We start from the raw sequence: 14,313 nt of genomic DNA on the forward strand, positions 1-14,313 counted from the left end.
AAGACGATGTGCTGGGGCGCCGTATTGATATCTGAAGCCCACCCACCAGAGATATCTGAAGACACCACGAACCTGTCGCTCAAAGTTCTCCTCCAGCTGCGGTAAAACTTCCTCATTGATCATCTGCAGATACCTGTTACCATTGACATTCCTTTGAAAGAAAAATGGTCTTGTGATTCGGTTGAATGTTGCCGAAGGCAATCCCGTCCCATTTCGTCTTGCGCTGGTATCCCTAGGATGCTCCAAAACTTGCTGCCTTACTGCTGCAATGTTCATTTCCGATCGCCCAGTGCGCCTCCTACCAGAATTCTCCTTGTTGCGGTTGTGGCTAGTGCCATGCTCTTGGTATTTTCTAACATTCGCCGAAATGGTTTTGGCTGCTGGAGGCTCCCGTTCTGGGAAACGTTCTCTGAACGCATCACAAGTTCGCTGCAAACTTCCAGTTTGGTGAAAGGCTGTAACCACGAAGGTCCGCTGTTCAGTCGTAAGTTGAACCATCTGTTCAATGACTCAGACCATCTCTAAACCCATACACTGCAGGCCCATCTTAAATACCCATCTTAAACAAAGGATGACGCAACCGACGATTACCAGACCAGACCAGCTTAACAATTTTACATAATCAACTTGGCAGTCGACAAGTAATGCGTCCATTTCAAACTGTCTTGCCGGCTCCGCCTTGATGGCTGCTTGGACGGATGGGCCTACCTGAACCTACCTGAATGGCCTACCTGATGGGCCTACCTGAATCATTAACCAAACTTGTAAAAATGCGATTTGAACTTGTCATTTTCAATGAACATGTACTCGGTCATGTGTGACATCAATGATTCAAGAAAGGCATCAATGGAAAGCTGAGGATCTCCTCATAATTGGTAAACTACATGTAAATTGTCAAACTAAATAACCTTTGCATATTAACCACTTGAATTTGGATTACCTTTTTTTTGATACGCACTATATATACATATTGTTGCGGTTTTGAGAACCCAGCACAGGTAACATCATTAAAGGTTAAAGGTTGCACCCCATAGGTAGGCCATATGCAACACGTAGGTCACCTTAGGACGTTAGTTATTTCATAGTATGTGTTTAGATAAGGCCATTCCCAATAGTTGCATCTGCGTTGTGTAGAACAAATAAGAGTAGGCCCATCCGTCCATTTTTGCAGCCTCCCTTCCATCGACGCCATTAAGCGCTAGCCAGTCTTTACATCACCCTCGCCCTTTAGGTTGCCAGCAGCCGTCGTGACCTCGTTGGGCTTCTGCTCAAACCAGCCCAAAGGCCACGAGGTAAGGCCCGAAAAAGGGGCGGAGCGCAAGGGTGGAGGTGCGGCCACGTCAAGCAGCCATCAAGGCGGAGCCGGTAAGCCCTCACCAGCCAACCAGGGCTCGAGGGAGATCGCCTGACAGTGTGTGGCTAGAGATTCGAGAGGGTTCGCTGGGCGTGGCAATATAACCCCTTGCGCGAGGCCCCCACCTCAGTTATGAGGAGGGACGCAGCTGCAATCATTGAGACCTGAATTATGAGGAGAGAGAGGGCTTGAACATTGTACCGGAGTTGTGAGAACGGACGCAACTGTGATTTGTGAACAAGTTATGAGCGGGGAGAGGGAGGCGCTTGACCTGATCGGAGTTGAGTAGTCACGAGAGGGAGAGACGTGCTGTGGCAAGCATTTTACAAAGGGCAGGCGCGCGGCACACGCTGCAGAGGACTGCAGCGTGAGAATGACGTTGGTGAAGGGCGCTGGATTGATCATAGTAATACCGGGCGCGCGTGTAAAGGCGCCGGTACACGTATTACGTACGCCGTCTGATCGTCAGCTTACCTATCCCCCGCTATATAATTGTCCGTATCGCGCCTACGCCATGGGGAGAGCTGCCTGCCGTATTCCACCATCTGCACGGTACAGGTCAGGGACCGGAAGAGCTGTGGACCCTTGGACCCTCAACCCGACCATCTTCAAACCCCGTGTGAGTGACCCTGCGAGTGAGTCTGAGAGTGAACGGGCCCGTGTCGAGGGAATAAGTTAAGACTGTTATTAAGGCTGCCCTGTGTATCTGCTTCTTCCTCTTCCTTGTACATTCTCTTCTTTCTTTTCCTCCTCTTATTTGTACAAAGTGTAATAAATTCCTTGTTCTTCCTGGTTTCTTCCTAATTCGATCGTCCTAGTCTTTTCTCCATTGGGTAAGCGTGGCACGATTACAACCGCTTAGAATCGGGTTTAGTACCTGCAAATGGCCCGAATCGCGGCTCGCTTCGCTCGGCGTGTCCACTAACGCCGTGGTTCGGGCGGGAGTTATTTCCTCGTTTCCGGTCAGCGTCATCAATCAGCCATCAATCATCTGGTCAAGCAGCCATCAATCATCTGGACTGGTCTCCCATCTCTACCGCCTCTGACATCAACTCATCCTGGGAATTCTTTCAAAGTAAATTGCTCTCTCTCATGCACAGATTTATCCTATCTCGTCTTCAGTTGTCATACCCTTCCTCCCGTCCATGGTACATGGAATCTTGTGGTGAGGCTGTTGCCCTGAAACAACTTGCTTTCGTCTCCTGGAAAGCAAATCCAACGGAAGGAAATCTCATTTCCTTTCACAAAGCCCGAAACAAGTGTGTGTCCACCCTCAGGAGAGCCAGGAAACAATATCTCACTGTTCTCAAGACCGAACTCTCTTATCTGTCTCCCTCTTACAAATCCTGGTGGCGTCTGGTCAAATCTGTTTCTGGTGTTTGTTCCCCCTCCATCCCCTCCCTCACCTCAAACGGCTTAACGGCTGACTCCGCACGTGAAAAAGCTGAATGCCTCAACTCTGTGTTTGCCTCTAAATCTTGTGTCCCAAACCCATCCCTCTCTGTACCCACCGTACCCAGTCGTACCCAGCTGCTCCTGGACTCTGTGTCCTTTCCTCCTGACAAGGTGGAAAAGTTTCTGTCAACCCTCGACTCTGATTCTGCAACTGGTCCTGACGGCATCAGCCCACGGGTCCTAAAATCATGTTCTTCCGCTCTTTCACTCCCTCTTTCTGTTCTCTTCACCCTCTCTTTTACTCAAGGTCATCTGCCATCTGCTTGGAAATCAGCCAACATCACCGCTTTGCACAAAAAAGGTGCAAAAACAGATCCTAGCAACTACAGACCAATCAGCCTTCTCCCAATTATCAGCAAAGTCATGGAATCCATCATTGCTTCAGATATGAAATCTTTCCTCTTCTCCAATGGCTTGATCTCTGATCATCAATTTGGTTTCAGACCTGGTCACTCTACTCTGGACATGCTGCTTCTGCTTTCTCAACAATGGATGGAGGTCCTCAACGCCAAACAGGAAATTAGAGCTGTCTCCCTTGACATTTCACGTGCCTTCGATACGGTCTGGCACCCTGCTCTGCTCACCAAACTCTCCTCCTTTGGTATCCATGGAAATCTCCACGCATGGCTGGCGGACTTCCTCTCTGGTCGTAGTCAACGTGTGGCCCTGAATGGGTTTCTCTCATCTCCTCTTCCTGTTCAGGTTGGAGTTCCCCAAGGTAGTGTTCTGGGCCCTGTGCTTTTTCTGTTCTTCATCAATGATCTCTCTGACTCTCTTGAAAATCCTCTCTATCTCTTTGCTGACGACTCTACTCTCTGTCGCTCCATTCCTCATCCCTCAGATCGGCAGTCTGCAGCCTCCTCACTCTCTGCAGACCTGGACAAAATCACAGACTGGGCAAACAAATGGAACATGTCCTCCAATCCTGATAAATCTCACACTCTTACGATGTCTCTCCAAAAAGACCGACTGGAAAACCCTCCCATCCACTTTCTGAATAATCCTCTCCAAGAAGTTCTGTCACTCAAGCTTTTGGGTCTCACTATTTGCCATTATCTTTCCTGGGAAAACCACATTTCAAATCTTGCCTCCAAAGCCAGTCGCCGATTGGGCATCCTCCGTCGTGCGAAGTCCTTCCTTGGCACACCTGAGCTCCTCACCACATACAAGGCTTTCATCCGCAGCTCTATGGAATACTGCTCTCCCCTCTGGTCTGGTGCTCCTGCCTCACACCTAGCCCGTCTTCATGCTGTTGAAACCAAAGCGTTCAGAATCATTGGAATCTCCCGCGATGAAGCTAACTCCAAGGGCCTTTCACTCACTCACCGCAGGCAGGTTGGTGGTCTTTCCGTCTTCTACCGACTCCTCTCTGGCCTTGCCCCCCCCCCCAGCTCTCTCTGGGATCTGTCCCCCAAATATTCCTACAGGTCACACAAGATCTGCCTGCAACCCTCTTATGGTTAAACTGCCAAAATCAAGACTTTCTGCTCACCTTCACTCCTTCATTCCTCTTTTCTCCCGCCTCTGGAACAAACTCCCTCACTCTCTTCAATCCCACTCCACCCTCCAGGTCTTTAAAACAGCTGTTCACCACCATCTCTTATCCTCCCCCATCCAAAACCTTGATCTTTTCTACCCCCGCTAATTTCGGTCCCCTTGTGTTTTATACCCCCCCCCCCCCCTTTCCCACGCCTCCTGCCCCCAAGCCCTCTCCCTCCCACACTTCTCCCTGCTCTCAAATGTTGTGGTTGTGTGCTTCCCCTTCTCTCCCCATCTTGTCTTCCGCTCCCTCTTTTTGTATATTTTGTTTGTCTGGTTGGTTTGTTTGTGAAATAAATGTTAGCTCTTTCACGAGCCTCGATTCAGTATACCAAAAAAAACAAAAAAAAACAAACAAAAAAAAGCATTAGTATTTAGGTAATAGGACCAAATTCGACCAACAACCCTATTTAACGCTGCCCGGGAAGGACGTTATAGCCCCCGGGATCGCGTCGGCCAGATAAAAGACAAGGGGATTAATCCCCCCTTGATAAGGGGAAGGCCGACGTTGGAGATCCGCAATAATATATATATATAGTGCATTCAGAAAGTATTCAGACCCCTTCACTTTTTTCACATTTTGTTAAGTTGCAGCCTTATGGTGAAATCGTTTAAATTCATTTTTTCCCTCATCAATGTACATTCAATACCCCATAATAACAAAGAGAAAACAGGATTTTAGAAAGTTTTCGAAATTTATTAAAAAGAAAAAAACTGAAATATCACATTGACATAAGTATTCAGACCCTTTGCTATGACACTTGAAATTTAGCTCAGGTGCCTCCCATTTCTCTTGATCATCTTTGAGATGTTTCTACACCTTGATTGGAGTCCACCTGTGGTAAATTCAATTGATTGGACATGATTTGGAAAGGCACACACCTGTCTATATAAGGTCACACAGCTGACAATGCATATCAGAGCAAAAACCAAGCCATGAGGTCGAAGGAACTGCCTGCAGAGCTGAGAGACAGGATTGTGTCGAGGCCTAAAAAAGGAAGCCTAAAATCTGGGGAATATAATGTGGGGAAGCCTAAAAAAAAAATTCTGCTTCATTGAAGGCTCCCAAGATAGTACAGTGGATAAGCTCTCATATTATAACAATTGTGCATTTTATGAGAAAAGCATGAAATTTCTAACATAGTTAGTGCATACCATAGGGTTTATTTTCAGATGTGGAGGGAAGTCAGATTTGACCTCTGAGGACCGTGAGAGGTCAAATCCAAAATGGCTGCCAGTTCACCGGGTCTAATGTTCAAACACGCTTACTTTTGGAACCAAACAGTGTAGAAAAACATTATAAGTGTCATTTCCAACTAAATTGGGGATGCCCATTCATTTGGTGATACTTTTGAGATCGCCAGAACTCAAGGACATGCATTTAGGTCAAGGTCAAATTACGTTAAATATCTATTTTTATGATGCTGCAGTTGGAACTGCTATTGGATAAAGTTCATTTGAATTTTTAAAACTTTATTTTTTTCAGGTACAGGGATAGGTACAGAACACCCAAAGACCAGAAATGATGAAAAAAAGTGTTTACACTGCAAGGAATGATGCAATAACCTCTGAAAAAATAACTGTAGTTCACCAAATATGTCCACAAAAGTTTAAGTGCAATGATGAAAATTGGTAATGATCAAAATCTAACAGTCTTCAGAACAGAAGCACAGTGCAGTGCAGTGCACTTGAGTGCAGCTTTGGCACACTTGCAGCGTCCAGTGCACCCTTTCTTGCAGCCACAGTGGATCAATTCATGGCACGATTTTGATGCTTCAGGGAGAGTGGTCCGAAGAGGCTGCCACCCAGTTGTCTCCTTTGTCCAGCCCCACTCAGATGGGTCTGGCATCTCTGGATCCATGACGAATGCCTGGTCCCAACAGTTGGCCTGGTAGCAAGAGCGCTTGATGTGCTGCTTGAGTGCTGCCTGGGTTGGAGGAATGTTCTCTAGAATTCTACACTTCTGTGTGAAGAGCTGTTTCCTGGCATCATTCACTTCTGTGTTCTCACTGGTTCGGTCGTACATCAGCGCCACAAATCGCTCTAGCAGTAACATTGAGCCTTCACTGACCTCACTTGGCATGCCTAGGAGTTCATTGAAAGCATCATTCACCTCTGGGAAAGACTTCCAAGTTTCCCAGGCATCCCCAATTTAGTTGGAAATGACACCTATCATGTTTTTCTACACAATTTGGTTCCAAAATTAAACGTGTTTGAACATTAGACTCGGTGGACTGGCGGCCATTTTGGATTTGACCTCTCACGGTCCTCAGAGGTCAAATCTGACTTCCCTCCACATCTGAAAATAAACCTTCTGGTATGCACTAACTATGTTAGAAATTTCATGCTTTTCTCATAAAATGCACAATTGTTGTTGTAATCCGCTGTACTAAGAGCACAGTGGCCTCCATAATTCTTAAATGGAAGAAGTTTAGAACAAGCAGGACTCTTCCGAGAGCTGGCCGCCCGGCCAAACTGAGCAATCGGGGGAGAAGGGCCTTGGTAATAGAGGTGACCAAGAACCCGATGGTCACTCTGGCTGAGCTCCAGAGATCCTGTGTGGAGATGGGAGAAACTTCCAGAAGGACAACCATCACTGCTACACTCCACCGACCTGGGCTTTATTGGAGAGTGGCCAGACGGAAGCCTCTCCTCAGTGAAAGACACATGAAAGCCCGCTTGGAGTTTGCAAAAAAGCACCTAAAGGACTCTCAGACTGTGAGAAACAAGATTCTGTGGTCTGATGAAACCGAGATTGAACTGTTTGGCCTCAATTCTAAGCGTCATGTCTGGAGGAAACCAGGCACTGCTCATCACCTGCCCAATACCATCCCAGCGGTGAAGCATGGTGGTGGCAGCATCATGCTGTGGGGGTGTTTTTCAGCAGCAGTGACTGGGGGACTTGTCAGGGTTGAGGGAACAATGAACGGAGCAAAGTACAGAGATATCCTTAATGAAAACCTGAAACAGAGCGCTCAGGACCTCAGACTGGGCCGAAGGTTCACCTTCCAACAGGACAATGACCCGAAGCACACAGCCAAGACAACACAGGAGTGGCTTCGGGACAACTCTGTGAAGGTCCTTGAGTGGCCCAGCCAGAGCCCTAACTTGACCCCAATCGAACATCTCTGGAGAGACCTGAAAATGGCTGTCCACCAACGGTCCCCATCCAACCTGACAGAGCTTGAGAGGATCTGCAGAGAAAAATGGCAGAAAATCCCCAAATCCAGGTGTGCAAAGCTTGTCGCGTCATACCCAAGAAGACTCGAGGATGTAATCGGTGTCAAAGGTGCTTCAACTAAGTACTGAGTTAAGGGTCTGAATACTTATGTCAATGTGATATTTCAGTTTTTTTAAATAATAAATTTGCAAAACTTTCTAAAATCCTGTTTTCTCTTTGTCATTATGGGGTATTGAGTGTAGATTGATGAGGGAAAAAATGAATTTAAACGATTCCAGCATAAGGCTGCAACATAACAAAATGTGAAAAAAGTGAAGGGGTCTGAATACTTTCGAAATGCACTGTATATTATATACACATATACATGTAATGAACACTTAAAAAGTGATCACTTGGCATTTTATATCACAAAAACTTTATTGAGGTGTAGGAAGGCAAATATGGTTACAGTATGTCACAAAAATAATTCTCATGTGCACAGTGTCCCCCCCCCCCGCACCCCCCCCAAAAGATCCCTATGTGTAAAGTTAACATTTTTTGCATTTTATATCAAAAAAACTTTTCGATTTTATATCACAAAAATTGCAGTATGAAATGGAGTGTTGTCGAGCAAGGCCAAATGTGATTATAGTATATCATATAAAAAATTCAAGTGTGCAGTGTGTTCCAGAAGAAGGTGGGGTGGGAGTCCGCCAGTAAAATGCTTGTAAAAAGATGCTCGTAAAAACAATTAATGCAAGGATCTTTAATCCAATATTAATGAGTTTACTTCTCTTTCGGAAATAAATGGAGTATTATCCCTGACTAGCAGAGTACCCGCCCTACTGGCGATCTTGTTCCAAGCATGCAACACGTTCTTCTGAGACATACCTTGATTTGGGCAGTGTATATAGGCAACTGACAGCTTCCTAAATCACTCCCGAAAAAAAAGAACCCGTGTTAAGTGCATGAAACAAAAACATACCCACTGCTTATAATTCAAAACACCCCTGGAAAAAGTGGGGACAGGAATACTGGACTGTAAAGGGTGGGACTTGTAATACCCTCTCCCACCTGGAGGTGGCGCCACACGATACACATTTACATAGAGGATTTGCACCCCTCCCCTCAACCACAACACCACCAGGAAAGATAGGAATACCCTTATACATTAATTGCGATCATGCTGATAATATGTAGCAAGTCTGGATGTTATCGAGCTGGAACTGTAGGAGGAGTAGAGCATCAAACAAACAAACACCGGTCGGTCCGTGAATTATCTTAAGGATGATGAAAATGGAAAAACAATCCATATAATAGATGGAAAGGGTGTTTCAAAAGAAACAATGCAGTATAAACTTAATGCTTCTTGTGCAAAAGATATTAATTTCAGAGAAATGTATTTGTTGTCAGCTAATGAGTAGCTCACTTAAGCGAGTCAACCGCACCTGCAAGTAAGCAAGTATACATTTTAATATTAAGATCAATAAACACATGAAACATTTAAGTATTTAATTAAATGCACTGTTACTTTTGAAACTCCCTGTACATGAAAGAAATATTTACATTTATAGATGACATTATGATGCAATTATTACCCAAGAATGCAGAAAGAATTGTGCCATTTTGTCTTATTTTTCAGATATGTTAACAAAGTGTTCTCTTCACCCTCTCTTTTGCTCAAGGCCATCTGCCATCTGCTTGGAAATCAGCCAACATTACCGCTTTACACAAAAAATGTGCAAAAACAGATCCTTGCAACTACAGACCAATCTGTCTTCTCCCAATTATCAGCTAAATAATGGAATCCATCATTGCTTCGGATATCAAATCTTTCCTCTTCTCCAATGGCTTGATCTCTGATCATCAATTTGGATTCAGACCAGGTCACTCAACTCTGGACATGCTGCTTCTGCTGTCTCAACAATGGATGGAGGTCCTCAATGCCAATCAGGAAATCAGAGCCGTCTCCTTTGACATATCACGTGCCTTCAATACGGTCTGGCACCCAGCTCTGCTCACCAAACTCTCCTCCTATGGTATCCATGGAAATCTCCATGCATGGCTTGCGGACTTCCTCTCTAGTCGTAGTCAACGTGTGGCCCTGAAGGGGTTTCTCTCATCTCCCCTTCCTGTTCAGGCTGGAGTTCCCCAAGGCCCTGTGCTTTTTCTGGTCTTCATCAATGATCTCTCTGACTCTCTTGAAAATCCTCTCTTCCTCTTTGCTGATGACTCCACTCTCTGCCGCTCCATTCCTCATCCCTCAGATCGGCAATATGCATCCTCTCTGTAGACCTGGACAAAATCACAGACTGGTTAAACAAGTGGAACATGTCTTTCAATCCTGACAAATCTCATACTCTCACTATGTCTCTCCGAAAAGACCGACTTGACAACCCTTCCATCTATTTTCTGAACAATCCTCTCCAAGTAGTTTTGTCACTCAAGCTTTTGGGTCTCACAATCTGCCATGATCTTTCCTGGGAAAACCACATTTCCAAGCTGGCCTGCAAAGCCGGTCGCCGACTGGGCATCCTCCGTTGTGCGAAGTCCTTCCTTGGCACACCTGAGCTCCTCACCACATACAAGGCTTTCATCCGCAGCTCAAGGGAATACTGTTCTCCCCTCTGGGCCGGTACTCCTGCCTCACACCTAGCTCGGCTTCACGCTGTAGAAACCAAAGCTTTCAGAATCATTGGAATCTCCCGCGATGAAGCCGATTCTGAGGGCCTTTCACTCTCTAACCGCAGGCAGGTTCTTGGTCTTTCCGTCTTCGACCGACTCCTCTCCGGCCTTGCTCCCACAGCTCTCTCTGGGCTCTGTCCCCGAAATATTCCTACAGGTCACACAAGATCTGCCTGCAACCCTCTTATGGTTAAACTACCAAAATCAAGACTCTCTGCTCACCTTCACTTCTTCATTCCTCTTTTCTCCCACCTCTGGAACAAACTCCCTCACTCTCATCAATCCCACTCCTCCCTCCAGGTCTTTAAAACAACTGTTCACCACCATCTGTTATCTTCCCCCATCCAAAGCCTTGATCTTTTCTATCCCCGCTAATTTCACCCCAGATCCACTTTTTTGAAATACCAACTTCTTTCCTGGAAGTCCTTGTGGTGTCCTTGTGTTTTATACTTCTCCCGCCCCCCCACCCTTCCCACGCCTCCTCCCCCCAAACCCCCTCCCTCCCACAGATCTCCCGATGTCCCTGCTCTCAAATGTTGTGTTTGTGCTTCCCCTTCTCTCCCCGTCTTGTCTACCACTCCCCTTATTATATGTTTTGTGTGTCTGTTTTGATTTTTTGTGTGATAAATGTTCGCTCTCTCACGAGCCTCGATTCTGTATACAAAAAAAAAGGAAAAAAAAGTTGTTGTGGTGATGAAAATCAGCTTCGCACGCAAAGACGGACAGACAGACGCAAAGCTGGATGGACAAACTGAAAACAATTCCTCCGGGGCCTTTGGTTGCGGAGCAATACAGTGCAGATAAAAAGTCATTTTGAGCTTGAGTGTGTGAATTATCTCATCAGATGTTGGAAGTGAAGCTACAATGACCCTGATTGACATGGAGATCTTCATGGAAGTTCAGGTGTTGCATGCAGGGTTGGGAGGAAATGGCATGAGAATTCACCTGTTAAAACATTTTCAGACTCACTGAGAAGCTTCAACTGTCATAAAGCACGTGCATCTCAGGTATCTGAGTTTTGTTTTGCTTTCCTGTGGGTTTGAATTTGACTAAAACTGTCATCCTGGTGCAGCACACCTGTGAGGGACGCGTCGTTGCATCCTGGACACACTTTCCTTCGAAAAGGATATAAATCCATCTGTCCTGTATTTCTGAAACTGTATTTCAATTGTGAACGTTAAAAATCCCATCGTATGTGTCAACAATGGGTACATCACCGCAGGCCGGAATTCTGGCTGAATTCCCTACCTCGAGCTTACATGGAACGTTTAAGTGAACTTCGGATTTTAAAAAGGGCTATGGATGTTAGATCAAGTTAATGGTGTGAAAGAGGTGAATATATAGAAGGTAAGTAAGAAATGCAAGTGATCAATAAGTGCATTAATTTGTGCAAATATGGCACAAGCCTGATGCCGAGACCTTGCGTCTCGTTTTTCTCGTGTAATCTTACTATAATTCACCAAATGTCAGTCCGTCCGTCCGTCTGTTCCCAGGTACCGCAAAAACGGCTTAACCGATCACAACGAAATTTTGGGTGGGTATTCCTGGGACCCCCTGGTGTAAAATAGGCTCCATTGTTTTCCCAATTTTCCAGTTTTTTCCAAACACGATGGAATAATATTTACCGATATGAACAGTGATGTGGCTTTTATTGAAATTCTACAAATACTGTTTAGATTTTGATGATTTGCGTGTGATATTATTTAATGGATGTTTATATAAATCGTTTAAAATAAAAAAAAAGCCTTCAATTTCTGATATTTTGCCTTTTCATTTGGGCTTCCCAATTGAAGCCCCGCCCATAGGGCGGGTACCGTTGCTCGTAAATAGTAAGACGATGATTTTGAGCAGCAAACAGGCTTCAGATTGCATATTAAAATTTCTCATTGATAAATGAACCAAGTGATTGGACAAGATACAGAAAAGTCTTAAGGGTACCATTGGGAAATAATCAAGTGACTTTGTAATTGTGGTAAAGTCGCATGTTTTAGGACGAAAGCTTTTGACCAAAACCATGGCCATGCCCACCCAAGTGCTCTTGATGGCCTCTGGATACGAGTTTATCTTCAGCATTAATAATCCTTGTCTCAATTGATGTCTCAAAATTGCCCATAACAGCATTATCTATGGTCAATACTGTACTGGCGCGGAAATGTTATTGCGGCGTACCTCTTAGGATTGGAAAAAAAATGGCATCATAAAATCATTTCATAATTCAGAAGAGAACATACCTCCGCCTGGTCGGCCATATCACTCAATGGTGAAGAATCACTTTAAAAATTATACTAGCTGGATCCGGATCCGGATCTTCACCAGAATTGAATCGATTCTTCCTTGTCACGCACACAACCTGTCCAACAGGTTTCGTCTAAATCCATCCATAACTTTTTGACATATCCTGCTATGTATCGTTTTTGGCCCTATCTCCCAATGGTGAAGAATAACTTATGAAATTAAATAATTCTCATATCCGAATCCATATACAGATCTTTACCAAAATCGAATCGATTCTTCCTTGTCAGACACCCAACCTGTCCACCAAATTTCGTCCAAATCCGTCGATAACTTTTTGAGATATCCTGCTATGTATCGTTTTTGGCCCGATCTCCCAATGGCGAAGAATCACTTTCAAAATTCTAGTATCCGGATCCGAATCCGGATCTTCACCAAAATCTAATCATTTCGTCATTGTCACATGCGCTACATCTTTGCCAAATTTCGTCCGAATCCGTCCCACACCTTTTTGAGATATTTTGTTCACAAACGGACAGACAAACAAATAGACAGGGGTGAAAACATAACCTCCATCCATCCACCTTTTGTGGAGGAGGTAACAAGAAAGACTGCACAAGGGAGCGTGTGCTCATTACAAGGACACTTTCTTTAGTTTGCAGCATTTTTCTCTCCTTTTTATTTCATGACATTTAAGTGGCTTGGAACAGGCAAACACATCGACCCTTAGGAACCACGCTGCCTTTAAAATCATTTTCTCAGTAAACAAGCCGAGTGCACAAGGACAAATAAATGGAAAATGCACTTTTGTGCTCCATTGGGGGGAGAAGGAGAACAAGGTTATTTCTTGCCATTAATATCAAAGGGCAGACAAAGTATACAAGGAAACGTGTTCCAAAGCAAACGCGAGATATCACAAGATGTAACCTTGCCTGTGCTGCACTTCACTGAATCCAAACTTCGATGCAACTTCTTTGTAAAGCTTAGATTCGAAGGTTCAAAGCTGAGACTATTGCAGAAAAAGTTGTATTTTTTCCCATAAGAGATTAAAGTGAATTTCATGTGACCTACCTTACTCTACTGGCGCCAAGATGTTGTGCTACGGCAACAGTAGGTGAGTGGAGATCGAACCCGATTATTGATCGGACTCTGAGCAGACAATTGATGACACTGTGTCTTGCTTTCAACTATACTTTCTGTCATTGGACACACACTGGCACATCAATACAATTAGACAATACTCTCTTCTTTTTCAAAATTAGAAACAAGACCGAAAGTCTAACATCGGCGAGGCCGGGCTCGTTTGATACTTTTGTTGAAGAGGATAGTGTGACCTGGGTGGGGATAAGAGTTACCAGTCACAAAATAATGTAAGTATATAGTTATTTTTGCATTGAGACACTGGTTTATTCTATGTTTCGAGTTTTGAGTCAACAATGAACTGACCATACACCACTTCAATCTAGAAACTTTGCAATAACGACAAACGGATTGCAGTGCTGCGATTATACTTACTATATTATTAGTATTAACGCTATTATTATTCTTATTGCGAAAACAATACCAATGTATTAAGAAACCTGGGCTAATTTTGTCCGAAGCGGCCTGAAGATGAGCCATGAAGGCATGAAGCCTAAGGCCTAGGTACTCTATCGTTGCAAGACCCGTAACACCGATGCTGTTGATATTTCATGATCATTTTAACAATCGGTTTGTTTGTGTTTCACACTGAATGAAAAACGTTAAGGTAGAGCATGGTGATTGCGATATATGACAGGTACATACATACAGACGGACAAACACTGTTCTAGACGGCTTGCCCTATGGGCTATGCCATAAAAGATTAAAATCACTTCTTCCCATGTTTTCCCTTCTGTGGAATTTTGTT

At 44.6% G+C, this 14,313-nt stretch overlaps 1 protein-coding gene across 2 annotated transcripts in view; it reads right to left on the bottom strand.

Moving 5' to 3' along the window:
* Positions 1-14,313, bottom strand: part of LOC137426566 (estrogen receptor beta) — a 348,041-nt gene that overhangs the window by 33,385 nt on the left and 300,343 nt on the right. The window contains exon 7 of one of the 2 annotated variants that reach the window (XM_068115198.2): positions 13,544-13,638. The exons of the other annotated variant lie outside the window; for it this stretch is intronic. Coding sequence (XP_067971299.2) covers positions 13,625-13,638 — 14 coding nt within the window. The 3' untranslated portion in view covers positions 13,544-13,624. Of the gene's footprint in view, positions 1-13,543; positions 13,639-14,313 lie in introns of those variants that run through there. 2 annotated transcript variants of the gene reach the window in all.

This window comes from Myxine glutinosa, chromosome 5 (assembly GCF_964187855.1).
Source record: "Myxine glutinosa chromosome 5, kmMyxGlut1.1, whole genome shotgun sequence".
Classification (NCBI taxonomy): domain Eukaryota; kingdom Metazoa; phylum Chordata; class Myxini; order Myxiniformes; family Myxinidae; genus Myxine; species Myxine glutinosa.